The 17,488-nt window shown below is 45.2% G+C and overlaps 1 protein-coding gene across 2 annotated transcripts; it reads right to left on the bottom strand.

The window, feature by feature from the left end:
* Nucleotides 1-15: 15 nt before the first annotated feature.
* Nucleotides 16-14,370, bottom strand: MAPRE1 (microtubule associated protein RP/EB family member 1). 2 transcript variants are annotated; one of them, XM_075900817.2, is made up of 8 exons: nucleotides 14,214-14,370; nucleotides 13,675-13,798; nucleotides 7,245-7,390; nucleotides 5,555-5,762; nucleotides 5,158-5,235; nucleotides 4,859-4,977; nucleotides 4,093-4,245; nucleotides 16-3,681 (listed from the first exon to the last, which is right to left on the bottom strand). In XM_075900817.2, exons 2-8 carry the CDS (start codon nucleotides 13,793-13,795, stop codon nucleotides 3,625-3,627), a joined length of 882 nt encoding a protein of 293 aa, XP_075756932.1. In that variant the 5' UTR covers nucleotides 13,796-13,798; nucleotides 14,214-14,370; the 3' UTR covers nucleotides 16-3,624. The 2 variants fall into 2 exon arrangements, with proteins under 2 accessions (XP_075756932.1, XP_075756933.1); XM_075900818.2 differs by lacking the exon at nucleotides 5,158-5,235 and having other exon boundaries at nucleotides 14,214-14,369.
* Nucleotides 14,371-17,488: the final 3,118 nt, after the last annotated feature.

Here is a 17,488-nt window from a genome sequence, read left to right as displayed (position 1 = left end):
TAATAGACAAATTAGTGATGTAAATTCTTGGCCTTTATTTGGAGCCTTTTAATAGTTACACAAGGAACGGTCATTGAAAACCAGGAATCTTGAAAAGATTGAACAATTAAGTTAAAAAAATCTTGAGTGCACACCTGTAAGACACATTGGGTACAGAAAGACAGATACAAGCTTTTGGTTGTTCCATTTTGTTTCAGAAAACTGAAAGTTAAATCTAAGAAAGGTTGGTTGTTTTCTGAAATTATTCCAGCAGGAAAGCACTTACCATCTACTCAACAAATACTGTACCAGGTCAGCAGAGTAGCCACTTGAGTTTTAAGTTTATTCTGGTAATTTCCTTTCCAACAAGAAAATTATAAAAAAACTACCTAAAAAAGTCTATGATACAGACTTGTAAATAAATTATGAATTTCCCCAGTTCTATTTATGACTTGTCACTTCTTGGTATATTAGGAAATGCAGCAAACTGGAATTTCACAGGAGTTTGACCTGCATGACAAAGTTTCTGCATTTTGTTGTGCAGACCAATTCCAGATTTGACTGTTTTATAGTCAAGGAGCACCAGCAGTATTTCTATGACTCCCATCATTTCTTCCCCTTCAGCTTAAGAGAGCTGTTTGCTTTTTGCAGAAGCAGAGGTCAAATGGATCACAGTGCAACTCATCTAGGGTCATTATAAACATGGACCCATCCTTGCTCTTGCAGTGCAGAAGTAAAGCTACAATGATGCATAGCATGCAGCTGACCCTACACAAAATGTGAAAAGCCTACAAAACTAATTTCCCATGGCAGGTCAGACAAACCTCATCTTGCTACTGACCTTGAGAATACAGAAAGTCTAAGAGTAACATATACAGTTATCAGAAAGAGTAAGATTTTGTAGTCATACCAAATAAGTAATGAGAGATTTTATGTGCATCAAAGCCCCATTTTACCAATGCACTTTCACACTGCAGTACTAGTTTTGTTGCCAGCAATGATTATTTCTTAGGATAAGATCTCTAAGGACCATTTCAAAGTTTACCAACATGAATACTGGCAAGACTTTTGGGGATTTATCAGAGCTTTTAGCATGCTAGGCATTCCTTTGCTTAGCATTTGTTTCTGCAGAAGCTAGTTCTTGGGTCAGTGCAAGTCTAACATTAAGACTTGGCACACAAAACTTAGGACAAATGAAGATGACTAAATTACAAGAGGATGGCTGCTCAGAAAGGCTGGTGACAATCTAAAGATCAAAAACATGGCTCAACTTTGGTGCTCTAGTAATGCAGTGCATTAGACTTCACAAGTCAAATGCAGAGAAACTGATCAACTGTGGTTGCTTCACTGCACCACTACATGACATCCATGGAAGGGGAAGTCTACAGGGTAGCTATGCTTTCTACTGACTTTAAGCCTAACACACCACATGCAGGTCTCTCCCAACAGAATAGAGGGGAGCCCCAAGGAAAATCAATGCAGCAGGAATTTGAGCAAAGAACAGAGCTATGATTTGAGGAGAAAGGCCGATGTTACAGGTTGTATAGCTTCAGACTGAAGATACCAGGATCTTTTGCTCAGTCTAATCATATCCCCAAGAACATGACAGACTCCAGGCAAACATGACACTCTTGAAATACAGAACTTTATTTAGAAACTGCTTAAAGTAGAAAAAAACCCTGTCAAGAAAACTCCAGATGGAATATGGATTCTCAGTAAAACGGAATTTTAGGGCAAGAAAAGTCTAGAAGGCCACAAAAGAAATAGCACCACTGAAATTTTAAACAATGGCTAATTACTTGCATTTTTTTGGCATTCACTGAAATTGGGTTTCCTCTGAATTTCACAAAGATTCATGCACTACACAACAGTTACTGCTCACCTTCTACACACATTTTAGGACAAACTACAACCAGAAAAATGCACACAAGCACATCAAGACTGATCAGTGTGGGTGCATCAGATGTCTTGCAAGATTTTGCCAAACACAAACAGCAAGGAGAGGAACTTGATAGCAAAGGAAGGGACAGTTCAAGAATAAAGTATTTTAAATATTAAAAGTTAGCCTGGGTACTGTATTTTCTGCAACATTAGCTTTTCTATCAGCTAGCTAGTTTTGTCCCCAGAGTACAGGCAGTCCCCGACTTACGCGGATCCGACTTACGTCGGATCCGCACTTACGAACGGGGCTCTCTCGCCCCGGAGGTCGAGGTGGCGGATTGCTACCTGCGAGCTCCGGGGCGAGAAAGCCCCGTTCGTAAGCTGCTCCGGTGCCCCTGGAGCAACCCAGCAGCACCCCAGCTGCTCTGCCCCAGGCGTCCCCAAGTCAGCTTCTGCTGAAACTGACCAGCGCTGACTACAGGAAGCCCGAGGCAGAGTTGCTCTGCCCCGGGCTTCCTGGAATCAGCTGCTGATCAGTTTCAGCAGCAGCTGACTTGGGGACGCCTGGGGTTCTTAAGTTGATTCTGTATGTAAGTCAGAACTGGCGGTCAGTTTCAGCAGCGGCTGAATCTGGACGCCAGTTCTGACTTACATACAGATTCAACTTAAGAACAAACCTACAGTCCCTATCTTGACTGCCTGTACTGTACTGGAAAATACCACTTTTAAGATACACCAATGGCTTAGGAAGACTACCCAACAGGCACAAAGTGAGATAACCCACTCATTCCCCTTCATTCCAGAGACAAAGCAAATGCAAGTTATGTTAGAGCCATTACTTTCACCAGTATTCTTCGGGATGAGGGAGAGAAGAGGAAACCAGAAAGGACACTACAGAGGGGCACAGGACAAAGTAGAAAAGTGATCCAGAGCATCAAGTGAAAAACCTCTGAAGAACATTCTAGGTAATACATCTAGAACCATGTTATTTCTCAGAAAATACAGTACACAAGTTTGGCAAAATCGTCAGCCACAGTGCCAGAGAACGATTTAGCACTCTAGGAGTATGAAGAGCTCAGACAAATGTAAAATTATGTTAATCTTGTGACAGGCAACATTAAGGTCTAATTTTGTCATTGAGAATTAACCACTTAATGAGCAGCTTTTACACAGATAAGAGTTTTATTTTACTCCTTTTAAGTAGTCATATTGACACACAAGGCCCCCAGACAGCAGTGTAAATTAGACACTTTCTAACACCAATATGAAGCACATAAAATCTCCTGTCACATTACTTTAGAATTTGGCATATGGAAGCATGTTTTAAATACTCTTAAGGCATTTTCATTAGAAGTCCTCTGCTGCAATTTCACATTAACTCAATCTTCCTGTGAGTCTGTCTTTAGTTTATCTACTGCACACTCCACCCCAGTAAGGTACATAAAGACTTTCCACAAACCCATGCTTTACCAGCAGCCATACAGTTCTGCAACAAGCTCCAAATATTCAACTTCTTGTTCCCTAAATATACCAACTAGATGTTAATACTGTTCTGCTACAAAGTGAAAAAGAGCTCCTAACTCAAACCCACTGAAAAAGAGTAAAACTTTCGCAAAGTGCACTTTAAGAAGAGGTACTTTTTGCTTACGAAAAGAAACCAGTGAGTCCTCTAAGAATAATAAAGTGGAGTATTTTACAGTTAAGCACATGATTTGGGGCAAAGAATTCTGATGTTGCTGCTCTGCTGGTACAGTATGTGGACTGTTAATACTCTTCTTGCTCCTCTTGTGGCACTCCTTCGTCAGGTATCACAAAGCCTTCCTGAAGGAGGAAAGAAAGAATGTATTAATGGAAGTGGATGTCAAATGAGGCCCACAGGGTTGCACACACCCTTCCCTGCAGTTTTACTACTTGGGATAGTGTCAGGGAGGAATATGCTCACTTATAAAAGTGAAGTTACAATGCCGGACAAAACCTTGAAAAACAACAAATAGTCCTGCAGCATCTTAGAGACTAACAATGTAGCTGGGATCATGAGCTTTTGTAGGTACAACCCACTTCTTCAGATGAATGGAGTTAGAAGCTGGTTGTGTCCACAAAAGCTTAGGATACCAGCTACATTTTTTGTTAGTCTCTAAGGTGCTGCAGGGCTATTCGTCATTTAAGGTTTTTTTTTCCATTAGAAAAATTCACTTGATTGCCAATTAGTAGTTTATGTAAAGACAGACTTACATCTGTTGCATAAAGAATTTCCACAATCCTTTGCAACACTGGATCGCTCTCCCCTTCATTCTCTTGGCAGATCAATTCGATATTTCTCAGTTTGCCAAAGTAGAAGTCCCTCTCCTTCTCCAGATCTTCAACAGTAAGTTTCAATACATTGATCTGCCAAAAAGAAAAATAAGACACACATGATCATTTCTCCAGAGAGAAGCAAGATTCTTACATTTCACAAGTGGCTTTTTGTGAGAGATCTATAACCGCACTGTGGGCTTAAGATCTATGGGATTAAGATCTATATTGATCTATTACTCTCAGTTTAGTTCATATGTTCAATTCCCATGCTAGACATCCAATTCACATGAGGGGTCAGCCTCTTTGCAAAAGTTATGGGCTCGCTACTTCAAACTAGTAAAAACCCAATCACCTGCAGTTTCCCTTTGCAGGGTTTATTCTTTTAGATACTTCATCACCATTTACACGAAGTCAGGTTAACTTATAACAGTGAGACTCCAGACAACTCTCACTACTACAGTGTAGTGGCAGCCATTCATGATTTAACTGCAATGCTGCTAGATGTCTGCAATAGCACTGTAGGATGAAGTATCAAGATGTAATAGACTAGTATGTATCAGACCTTGAGTGAAAGGTTTTAGTTTGACAATTTGCTACATCTAGTATGTGAATTGCTTTGCTATATTTCCAAGACAGTTCTTAACGATTCACGTAAATTAATCTAAAGCAGTTCCACTTAATAGTCTACAGGTTTAATACTCACCTGCTGGATCAGTTCTGCTGATTCATCCTCTGCTATTCCTCCTGGAGCCTTTTTAACCATTCCAGTGCCAGTTTTAGGAGCTGATGGTGTTCTCTGAGTAACAATGGGCCTTTGAGGACCTACAAGGTAAGATGCAGTGTTAATTCTTAGCCTGTTATTTTTGGAATCAAGACCCTCAGGAGTTATTTCCACCCATGCTTAGCTAGAACAGTGACGAATTTGAATCTCAGTGTAGTGCAGCAAGAAATGCCTCAAATTCCCCATGTGAAGTGTCCCTTCTCCCGCAAGAGTGTTGGTACCAATCACTGCCATTTTCTTTAAGGAAGAAGCATCTGTTCCTGCAGCAATCATTTCTGTGGGTTCCAGGAAACTGTTATCTACAAGAGGCACAGCAATTCTAGAGGTTACACAATTTGACCTGAAGATGCCTAACATTTTAAACCTACAGATTAAGTGTCTCACATGGAAGAAAACTTCTTATCCTCCATGAAATAAGAGGTTCACCACTACAGTGTGATCTAAGGCATATGTATCACGATTCCATTCTGTATTTTGAGAGATTGGAATCTTTGTGGAACAGAAGAAAACCATGAACTACCATAATTTAATGCACTGAAATTAACAATGAGTCACTTTTGCTACTGAAATTCTTAACAATTAGAAAGACTTTCACAAGACCATCAATATTTCCTTTACCTGCAGTACCGGAACTGAGAGCTTTCTTGGGCTTGTTCAATACTGGAGCAACAACGGCAGGTGCTACTGCTGTTTCTTGGCCTTGTCGAGCCGCAACAGGGTCATACTCTTTCCCATCATAGTTTGCATCAAAAAATTTTTTGAACCACTGAACAAATTCAAAATTGTCCTGAAATTTTCCTTTCACTAGTTTGTCCACAGGGATTATCTAGGGGGAAAATTAAAGCTTGTCAAACAGAAGGGACACAGTCAAAGTCAAAAGCAAGCTCTACAGAGGCACGGCTTATGCTCAGAATTGTATACATGTGATTTTCCAAGGCCAGAACTGACTTCTCGTATATATTTAAACATAGGTGCGGTCAAGATTTTTCTCCACTAATTGGAATGGAGAGCTAGCTGATCATCTTAAAATTGAATGGTGATATCATATTATACCATTATTGCAGAAATACTTATTGCCCAAGTTCCAAGGTCAAATTTGCTCCTATTCTCCTGAAATCTGTCCATCTTTCCCTACCATCACATCTAAACTTCATTCTAGGTCTGACCTGTTGGCCCATCTACACACACTGCTCAACCCCCAACTTGGGAATGGTTCCTCACCCCCTCCTCCCCATCCTAGAAAAGAGAGCTAGAGAATTATTAAAAGACTTTTGCATATAGGAAACCAGTATAAGATCAATCCAAATGGGCAATGACGAAGGTTAGCCATCTGATGGTTATTCAGTGATTTGAAACAGTCCAGCCCAGTTTTTAATAGCAAAGAATCACACAAATTAATGCAGTCACACTAAATAGTAGTCTTAGCCCATTCTCTGTGTCTTTTTAGTGTTCCTACCTATTCATTCTTACATGAAGTTCCCCCAAAATAAGAGATGAGACTGAAATGTTAATACTGAAACCTTGCCCTGATATTGATGTACAGTACCAGCTACATGAATTATCAATTGCACTGTCCATGAACACAAAGGTTATTTAAACTGTGGAGCTCCATTTTCTCATGTCTACTCTACATGAGTTTGGAATCTGTGGGAAGTAAAACTTGCAGTCCTTGGGACTACAAAACCAGTTGGTTGGGGCCACATGTCTGGCACAAAGAGCAAGAAGCTCAAATGCAGTAACAGTAGTCAGTAAGCAAACATGTATGTTTCGATATGGGTTGCCATTATATTTCAAAAAAGTTGCCAAGTGTCTCCCCAGGTGGCTCTTCCCGTCACCTCCCCCCATTTTTTAATTGTCTTGGGTCACCAAGTCTTCCTGAATTGTCAAAATGGGTCCCCATCTAGAAAAGGTTGGGAACCACGGAGATAGTGAAACTCATGCTGTTAATAAGAGCCAGAAATCCAGCCCTCAGTTTAATTTCCAATTTGGGGAAGCTGGAAGCAGTGTTCCCTCAACAATGTGGCAGCCCAGTTTCACAGGTGATTAATCAACCACGCCCAGACAGAGGCTCAGGGCTCACCTCATGGAGCTGACTGACTGGGTGGGGCTGATTAATCACCTGTGAAGTTGTGCTGCCATGCAGTTTAGAGGAACACTTGCTGGAAGGGTAAGTGCTGTCAGCAAGTGAATGATTGGCAGACACATGTACACAGAAAGCCATGGGGTTCATACACTGGCAGTACAGATACCATGAAACTAAACCATGGGCACCTAAGTGCAAGGAGAACCAATAACAATTGCAACTTACTTTGTCAACACCCATTCGCTTAAAACCAGCTTGTAGAATCTTGAAGTTCTGAATGTATTCATGTTCCAACTTTGCTTGAAATTTCACTTTCTTGAGTGCTACAGAACCAGGGAAGAGCATGTCCATGAACTGACAGTAGGCAGCACCTGCCAAAAAAAACAATGCCTCCATAAGCCATCTTTTGTACAAAAAGGTGGGCGAGATAATGTCTTTTATTGGACAAACTTCTTTTGGTGAAAGAACTTTCAAGTTACACAACTCTTCTTCAGATGTAGCTCAGAAATTTCTCTTTTACCACTAGAAGTTGGACCAATAAAAGAATTGCTTCACCCATCTTGTTTCTCTAATATCCTGGGACCATAATGGCTGCAACATCTTATTCAAAAATCAATCAGAAGCAGACACGTCTTGGAAGACTATTTACTGAAAACGAGAGGAAATATTGAAGGTTAAGATTGCTCCCTGTTATAATTTGAGTTCTTATAACACTGCCTCCCCTAACCCACTGAGCATACAAGTTCTACAAGTAACTAAGATTTGTCCTATGACATGCTTGCAACAATAAACTCATTGGGGTCACATGTCACAGATGCCACATTCATCTAGGCAAAAAAAGCTTAGGTCTTTAAGAGGAGATTATTTATCCTAATTTCTAAAATAAAACAAACTGCCCTTATCCAGCGCTTTTAGTGCTCTTGGAATTAAGAGGCCATATCAATCCTGACTAACAAAAACTGAGACATAATAAAAGACACAAAAAGGTGCTTCATTTCACCCATCTCAAAGACCTCTCATTTCTTCTAGTTCCTCCTATAAAACTACAATTAGACCGGGGGGAGGGGAACTCATCCAGAAAAAAAAAAAAAAAAAATCTTTCTCCAGCATTATCTCAGATTCTGCAAAGATTTTTTGCTGGCTGCAGAAGTAATAAGTTTAACTAGCTACAACAATCCATGGCAAGTGCCTATCTTGGAGGGGTTATTTTTTTCCTGGTATACCAGAAGAATGCATGTCCACATGCAGCCAAATATTATACCAACATGGATGGTACACTTGTGGAAAATTTTTAAGAAGTCTGTTTATCTACCAGTAACACAGAATTCTAAGTTCCCTTTTGCATTTAGTCCTAATGCATGGTCTAGTCATACAGCTGTTAGGAAGGAGGACAATGCAGGAATTTCAATTAAGGTGTTACTCCTGGTTGGGGTCTCCCACTGTTTCTTCCTGTTACTGAAAAATATCTTCTCCCTTGTCCATAGCCTCTTGATAATGTGGATAAATCCCTGTAATATCACTCTCATATCTTGTATTAACAAAGATATATCTAAAAGGACAAGATCTTAAGTGTTCTTATAGAATCTCTAACATTTCTCCTATAACTTTGTATTAAGAGAAACTTTCCTTTATAATATATATATCCATCTTGTAAGAAAAAAATCTTTTGAGCTCTCCCCTTTCCTTGACTGTCCTGTTGAAATGAATGAGGTATGAATGGAAAATGAAAGGTGAGCACCTCCAGCAGCAGCTGCAAGGGTGGAGAAGGTCTGGGAGCCAGATCCAAGACACTATCTGAAAAGTGAGCTCATTAAGAAGACTGGACATACAGATGCCTTGGGAGTCAAGCAGCAAGTGCCTGCCCTTGGAGGAACTCTCTTTGAAGCAGCATTAAGAAAGGCAAGGTGATGACTAATTAGCTGCATGAGAGGGATAAACATGAGGCATCTTGCAGAGGGACCCTGGGTTTTTGTCTTGTCAACATGGGAGCATCGATCCAGATTGGCAGAAACCCAGCTCCACCCCTCCCCCATCTAACTGACCTGGCTGGTGCAGTTAGGGGGAGCAACTTTTGGTAACGACGAGAGACAGACAGAGAGTAATGTATCATATGCATATGATAAGTATTGATTGATCTATGTATGTTCAATAAATGTGACATGTTGCCTTATCCCCCCCGAAAAAGATCCCGGGTGCGTCTTTTAAGCATAACAATAATGCAAATGAAGGCAGGAAGGTAGTGCCTGCAATTGAACCCGCCAGCATCTTGCCCTGCAGTTCAGTGAATACTTCAGGGCCGGCCTCTACTATTCATGACATTCCCTGGGAAGTGGACATGGCCAATCAGTTTTCATCAGACAGCAATGAAGCTATTTCATCTTGCTTATCTCACTCTGTAAAGAAATGAGCAGCAGCACTGGAGAGGTCTGTCTCCACACACTGGGAAGGGACACTGCTCAGTTTATTACAACTGAGTGGTAGGATCTAAGACCTTTAAAAATGAATCAAGATTCTTCAGTAGCTGACATGTCCTCTCACTTCTAAGGGCCAGGTTCTTATGGAGTTCAAAATCCTCTGGACCTAAATGAAAGTCACCAGCCATTCAAAAGTCTTTATTATTTTGATTTTAACATCTGGACATTGATTAACACCATACTTTTGGTTCTTTCTACCTTGCTAACCATTTTACCAACCTCTTAGTAAGAGCACGTCATTCTCCCTTAGGTCCCCTCAAGTTTCCATCCCAAGAACTCTTTTTCTTTGTACTAGTTTGTTTCCATGGATCCAGCCACAAGCTCTGAAAATTCCCAAATCTACTTCAACTTTTTCCGGTCTTTTCTTCAGTCAGGGAATTACATGTTTCCAGCCCACTGTCTTAACTCACATTCTAGAACTGAATGATTTTCCCCAGATCCTTGTGTTCCACCACTTTTCCTGTATCCCATGCTCACAACTTCAATTTTCAACTTTTCTTCTTCTTCCTCATATCCTGTCCGAAGTCCGTTACTTCATTTTTAAACACCACCAAAAGATGCCCTTTTATTTCAATCTCCAAAACTAATCTCTTCAGTATCATAACTCCAAGAAATTTCCCTTCCCTCCCACTCCAACTATCCAAAAAACTGTCAAAAACCTCTCAACTCCAACTATAGCTTCTCAAATCCCCTTGTTGGGTTTGCCTCCTTACAACAGGAAATTAGAGCTTGAAATCCTCTTCACAAAAAGAATAAAATTGTGAGGCATGTAGAAGAACATAATTTGTTGGACAAAAGTCAGAATCGTTTCTGTAAAGGGAAATCCTGTCTTACTAATCTATTAGAGTTCTTTGAAGGGGTTAAACATGCGGACAAGGGGGATCCAGTAGATATAGTATACTTAGATTTTCAGAAAGCTTTTGACAAAGTCCCTCACCAAAGGCTCTTGGGAAAATTACATGGCCATGGGATAAGAGGGAAGGTCCTTTCTTGGATTGAGAACTGGTTAAAAGTCAGGAAACAAAGGGTAGGAATAAATGGTAAATTTTCAGAATGGAGAGGGGTAATTAGTGGTGTCCCCCAAGGGTCAGTCCTGGGACCAGTCCTTTTCAACTTATTCATAAATGATCTAGAGAAGGTGGTGGTAAAGTTTGCAGATGATGCAAAACTGTTTAGGATAGCCAAGACAGAAGCAGACTGTGAGGGACCCAAAAAGATCTCACCAAACGAGTGATTGGGCAACAAAATGGCAAATGAAATATAATGTGGATAAGTGTAAAGTAATGCAAACTGGGAAAAATAACCCAAACTACACGTACAGTATGATGGGGGCTAATTTGGCTACAACAAATCAGGAAAGATCTTGGCGTTATCGTGGATAGTTCTCTGAAAACTTCCACACAGTGTGCAGCGGCGATCAAAAAGGCAAATAGGATACTAGGAATTATTAAGAAAGGGATAGAAAATAACACACAGAATATCTTACTGCCCCTGTATAAAACTATAGTGTGCCCACATCTTGAATACTGTGTACAGATGTGTTGGTCTCATCTCAAAAAAGATATTGTGCCCTTCGAAAGGGTTCAGAAAAGGGCAACTAAAATGATTAGGGGTTTGGAATGGGTCCCATATGAAGAGAGATTAATGTGACTGGGACTTTTCAGTTTAGAAAAAGAGGAGACTGAGGTGGGATATGATAGAGGTCTATAAAATCATGAGTGGTGTGTAGAGGGCTGATAAAGTTATTTATTAGTTCCCATAATAGAAGAACTAAAGGACACCAAATGAAATTAATGGGTAGCAGGTTTAAAACAAATAAAATAAAGTTCTTCTTCACACAGTGCGTAGTCAACCTGTGGAACTCCTTGCCAGAGGAGGCTGTGAAGGCTAGGACTACCACAAAGTTTAAAGAGAAGCTAGATAATTTCCTGAAAGTTAGGTCCATAAAAGGCTATTAGCCAGGGGATAGAAATGGTGTCCCTGGCCTCTGTTTGTCAGAGGCTGGAGAAGGATGGCAGGAGACAAATTGCTTGATCATTGTCTTCGGTCCATCCTCTCTGGGGCACCTGGTGCTGGCCATTGTCGGCAGACAGGCTACTGGGCTAGATGGACTTTTGGTTTGACCCAGTACGGCCGTTCTTATGTTCACAATCCTACCAATATATTTTTCCTCTGCCAGTTATCCCAGTTCAATCTTTAAACGCCTCCCAGGCTTGCCACCTTAACTCCTCTCTGTCTTTTTAGTAACAAGCTGTTCAGAGAAACTGGTCACCACCAACACTTGAAAGCTGTGTCCACCATCTAACTTCCCTGTCTTTCTTTCGTGTTGACATGGAAAGATGCTTGGCAAGTCTACTTCTTGCCCAAGCTTCTTAAAATCCTTCTTTAGAACTCAGTTTCTCCTAAGAACCTTCATCTCTCCACATCTACACTTTCACTTCATTCACCCTTCCCAAACTTTTGTTCTCTCTCTTAAACCAGGGGTGGGGAACCTTAGGCCCAGTGGCTGGCTGCAGCCCCCAGCTTGTTTGGATCCAACCCCTGAAGCTCAGCATTGGGAAGCCTGCACTGGTGCTCCAGCTCCCCTACCACCCACCCCCAGGATTAGAGCACACAAAAATCAACTAGCCTGGGCCTCCTTGGCTCTTGTATGCAAGGGGAACGTGGGGAGTGTCCTTCTCATTCAAGGGCTTCTCACTTGTGTACGGCCCCCCAACTGATTTTTATGTGGGTCAGCAGCCCCTGACCCAAAAAAGGTTCCCCACCCCATCTTAAACAATTATACACTTTACCCATTAAACTTTGGGTGTTATATAAATGATTTTTAGTGACAGTTTCACAGCCACGTTATAATACAGGATAGACAGATTAACTGACTATGAATCTGTCTATCCTAGGATTTTAAGCAAACCACGTAGCTGTGCCAGTGTTCACGTGTATTATAACCATGTTTTACAACGCCCAGCTTTAGCCCTGTTATCCAAAGAAATAGGCAAGGAGCTGAAATTCAAGGCTATGTTTTAAAGCAACAGCAGAAAGGCACAAGTCTTCAGAGTCCACAAAGCTACAGAAACAATCCTTTGTATTCACAGCTAGAAGCTACAGTTTGAAATTAGTCTCAAATTAAGCAAGATCCAGCAACAGACTACAATAAAACTCCAATAGTCCGGCACCTGAAAGTCCGGCACTCCTGATAGTCCGGCATCAAAATGGCAAGAGCTAGTGAGTGAGCTTCGGCAAAAAATGAATCACAAGGTACCAGTGGCAGCAGCTGAACTGAGCAAAAAGGGTAAAAAAAGGCTTAAAAAAAAACAAACACATTACAAAAGCGACGAGGAGTACTGTGGCACCTTATAGACTAACTGAAGTGTAGGAGCATAAGCTTTCGTGGGCAAAGACCCACTTTGTCAGATGCAATTTGACACTTGCCAAAAAGGACTTAACAAGAATTTGAACTTTCTCACCCATTACCAAGACAGTTTCCCCAATTATCACCTGTAATACCATTAACTCACAAACATCCCACTCTCCCTACCTTTAATATCAGCAATTCACAGACACTTACCTTCCTTCCTCCCTCTTCCCACCCCCCCCCCCCCCCCCGCATCCCCCTTCTGTTCTGCAATGTGATTTGTCCTTTTCATATTTGTTCATTTTTTTTAATTGTATCCTTTGCTATATATGGTTGTGACTACTTTCTTCCACTATTTGATCTGAGGAAGTGGGTCTGGCCCACGAAAGCTCCTCACCTAATAAACCATCGTGTTAGTCTTTAAAGTGCTACATTGTCCTGCATTTTGCTTCAACTACCCCAGACTAACACGGCTACATTTCTATCACAGGACTCCTCGTCGCTTTTGCAGATTCAGACTAACACGGCGACCCCTCTGATACTTAACACATTACAGTATACGGTATACAGCATGTACAATAAAAAGGGTTAAGAACACTTTATTTTATATATATATATATATATATATATATATATATATATATATATATAAACAATCTTATAGTACCTCCTGATAGTCCAGCATATCTGATAATCCGGCACCACCTCAGTCCCACAGGTTCCGGATTATCAGAAGCCTACTGTACGGTATCTTGTATACTTGCAGTCAGTAACTCAGCGATTAGCAACCCCGCAGGAGGAGGCTCCCAGGCCCCAGGCGGTGCCTTACCCGAGCACAGGTGTTCGATCTTGGTCAGGGCCAGCTGCAGAGACTCGTTGATCCAGGCGAGCATGTCATGCCGACTCAGGTTGTCGCTGGTCACTGAAGTAGAATACACATTCACTGCCATTTTCTGGAAGACAGAAGCCGCGGCTGAAGGCTGGGAACGGGCGGCGGGAGGGGGAGACCCGGGCCGGCTCCTGCAGAAGGCGGGGCCCGCGTGCCGGGCGCCCCCGCACCCCCCCGAAGCGGAGCGGCGCTGGCCGAGCCCGGCTCTGAGCGCGACGGGCCCCGCAGCCGGGAAGGGGGAGCCCCGGGCGGCCTCCTCCCCCAGCGCAGGGAGCCGCCTCGCCACGAGCCGAGCACGGGGCCGCCCGCCCCCCCCCCAAGGGCCCCGCCCCCACAGCGCCCCACCGCTCACGGGCCCCCGGGGGGCGCCTCAGCCAGCGGCCCCGGCCCCCTCAGCCAGCGGCCCCGCCCCCCGGCCCCCTCAGGACCCGCGGCCCCCGCCCCCCTCAACGGCCGCCCCGCCTCAGCCCGGCCGTTACCTGCCCCCGCGCTGCCCGTCTCCCCCGCCTTCACACCGGCCCTGCCCGGGAGCCGCACGTCACGCCCGCCCTGCGTGCTGGCGTCACTACCCGGCGTCCGCGGCGGCGCACGTCATTTGACTCCGTTCCTCGCGCAGGGGCGGGGCCGGGATGCTGCGGCGCGCGCGTCCCCCCCCCGAGTCACGTGATGGTCTTTCGCTCCCTGCCACGCCCCCTTCCACTGACTTGGGCCGGACTGGCTCCCCCGCAGCTGCAAGGCTTCGTTTCGGTGTTAAAACTGGAGGGGAGGGGGGAGTTTTAGGAGCTGCCCCGCCCCCGGCGCATTCCCATTGGCCGGTGTCTGGCAGAAACTGGCCAATGGGAGCTGCTTGTTCGAATAACAGGCAGCTAAGAACCCGCCCCCTCGCCTGGGCTCAGTTCGAGCACGTGGCCAGGCAGCGTCTGGCCCCCCCAGCCCTTTCCCCTCTCACCCCTCCCAGATCTGGTGCCCAAGCTCCTGCCCCAGCTCACAGTCCCCTCCTCCCCTGGGTCACATCCCCACCCCCTGCACTCCAGTCCCCTGCCCCAGGTCACATCCCCACCCCCTGCACTCCAGTCCCCTGCCCTAGGTCACATCCCCACCCCCTGCACTAGGTCACAGCCGCCTGCCCCATCCCAACTCCCTTCCAGCCCCCCCACTGCACCCCAGTCCCTTACCCCAACCTCCATCCCCGACCCTGCATCCCCATTCATATCATACAGGAGTGCAGCCCTGGACCACCTTCTAAAATCTTGGCAGTGGCTCCCCATCCAAAATTGCCCACTCCTATACTTGAGGGTGGGTGGGATTTGGCTGTGCAGCCTGGCTCAGCCCCCTTCCAGTGGAGCCCGTCCTTTACCCAGCCCCCTACCACCAGCTCCTCCCTCCACAAGCCCAACCTCTAACCCACCCCTTCCTCAACCCCCCTTGCTCCCGATCCTGTCCTAGCCCCTTCTCCCAGCCCACCTCAGCCTGCCCCTCTACATCCTCTGTCCTAGCCCCTCCCTCTCCCAGCCCCCCTCAGCCTGCCCCCCCAACCTCCAGCTCTCCATCCTGTCCTAGCCCCTCCCTCTCCCAGCCCCCCTCAGCCTGCCCCCCCAACCTCCAGCTCTCCATCCTGTCCTAGCCCCTTCCTCTTCCAGTCCCCCCTCTCGCTCCCCTATTACTGGGCTCCAATGTTCCCTGTAAGCTGGGTGCTCATGCAGCCACTTAAAAGACTTTCAAATGCCACCCAGCAGAATAGCAGAGTGCCCAGAGCTAGGTTTTGTTTCTGCTGGTGGTGCACATTTGCTCATGCCTTGGTGCATATAATAACACATATGCCACACATGACTGGAGAAGAGGGAACATTGCTGGGCTCCTCTTGCAGCAGGGGGGTCAGAATGTGGCCATATCACCCATCCCCTTTGCCATGTCTACAAAACCTTCCCCTTACTGTCCAAGCCCGACGTTGACATCCCCCAACCCCCAAAGACTTGGTTCATTGTCACCCTTTCCTATTTCAGGGAGGTAAGTCCCCCTCCTCCCCCGAGAATTGGCCTTTAGGAACACGTCATCTGCCACGTCAGCTACCTGGCCTATAAAATAGTTCCCCACTTTGCCAATAGGAAAATGTGGCAGCAGTCATCTCTGGCTAGGCAAATGGGTAGCCATTGCTCATTCTCAAGCCAGGACTAAAAGAGATCCTCTCATGAGAGGCAAGTGTAAATTGTTCTGCATGGAATCTTCCTCCATACCATCACTCAATGCCTGTGTCTTCCCGGTACTCACATACACAAACTTCTTACAGGTTTCTGGAAAAGCACATTGCCATGAATGTGTCAGTAGTGAAGGGCCCAGGTTGTTGTTGTTTGCTTTTGTTTTTTTGTTCCGCATCCCATGTTGTAATTTTCTCTGCACTCACTTTGTATAGCTATTGGTAGACGCACAGTGGAGAATTCTCCTGGTTTTAACTCTCCATTGCACACTGATAGAAACATAAGGCAGAAAAAGCTCATCTTTACAACTACAATGTGCAAAAGCAAACAACAAAAACACAAAGTTTATGCTGCTTCTCGAGGCATGTATATTTTTAACATCTCTTGCAGCCAGTTCCCTTTATGGTTTATCTTGAAGCTGTGGCTTTGCTCATGTGATATGTTGTAGCATAACATAAAGGGCACGAGGAACACACACAGGAGTGTTTCCTTAGCAATAACTATTTAGAAATTCCTGCCTAGTCCTGAGTTTCTAACGCATTGGAGAGAAGAAGGTTCAACCAATTATAATTTATATATAGTTCCTTTTGCAACAGCTTTCTCCACGGGCTTTGCTCTCTAAAAACAGTTCAGAAAAAAAAACAGTTAAGCTTCTAATTAGTATCATGAGCTTTAAGAAAATGAAGAAAAACTCTTCAGGGAGGCCAGACCACATTCTCTGGCAGAGAAGTCTGGCAAAGGCTTCCAGGTGCCCAAAGACACCAGTATGAAGGGAAGCCCAGCTGTAGGTGATAAAGCACCACTGGCTTTGTATCAACTTCGGAGTGAAGAACAATGTGGATACTCAGCTATAAAAATGAGTGGTCCTGTGGCACTTCAGAGCCTAACCAAAATACAGGCAGTCCCCGACTTAAGCGGATCCGACTTATGTCGGATCCGCACTTACGAACGGGGCTTTTCTCGCCCTGGAGCTCACGGGCGGCGGGTCGCCACCCATGTCCTCCGGGGCGAGAAAAGCTTCTCCCGGTCTCCCTGGTCTGCTGAGGGGGTCCAGCAAAGCCGCTGGATGCCCCCAGCACACCAGGGACACCCGAGCAAAGCCGCCCAGGCGGCGGAACTCCCGCCGCCTGGGCGGCTTTGCTCCTGTCCCCCTGGTCTGCTGGGGGGGGTCCAGCAAAGCCACTGGACCCCCCCAGCAGACCAGGGACACCCGAGCAAAGCCGCCGCCTGGGCGGCTTTGCTCCCGGGCAAACGAGCAAAGCCGCCCAGGCGGCGGCTTTGCTCTGGTGTCCCTGGTCTGCTGGGGGGGTCCAGCGGCTTTGCTGGACCCCCCCAGCAGACCAGGAGGACAGGAGCAAAGCTGCGGAGCACGTCTGCAGCGGGACAGCTCCAAGGCTTTGCTCCTGTCCCCCTGGTCTGCTGGGGGGAGGTGCAGCTAGTGCCCCCCCCCCCGGCAGACCAGGCTTTTCGTGCCTACCCCTGGGGTAGAGCAGCTGGGGGCTGCCTGGCTGGTCCCACAGCGCCGCTCCGGACCAACCCGGCAGCACCCCAGCTGCTCT

This window comes from Pelodiscus sinensis, chromosome 17 (assembly GCF_052426305.1).
Source record: "Pelodiscus sinensis isolate ZL-2025 chromosome 17, ASM5242630v1, whole genome shotgun sequence".
In the NCBI taxonomy this organism is placed as follows: Eukaryota; Metazoa; Chordata; order Testudines; family Trionychidae; genus Pelodiscus; species Pelodiscus sinensis.
Note: the sequence above shows the minus strand (reverse complement) of the source record. Positions and strands in the feature narration are given on the sequence as shown.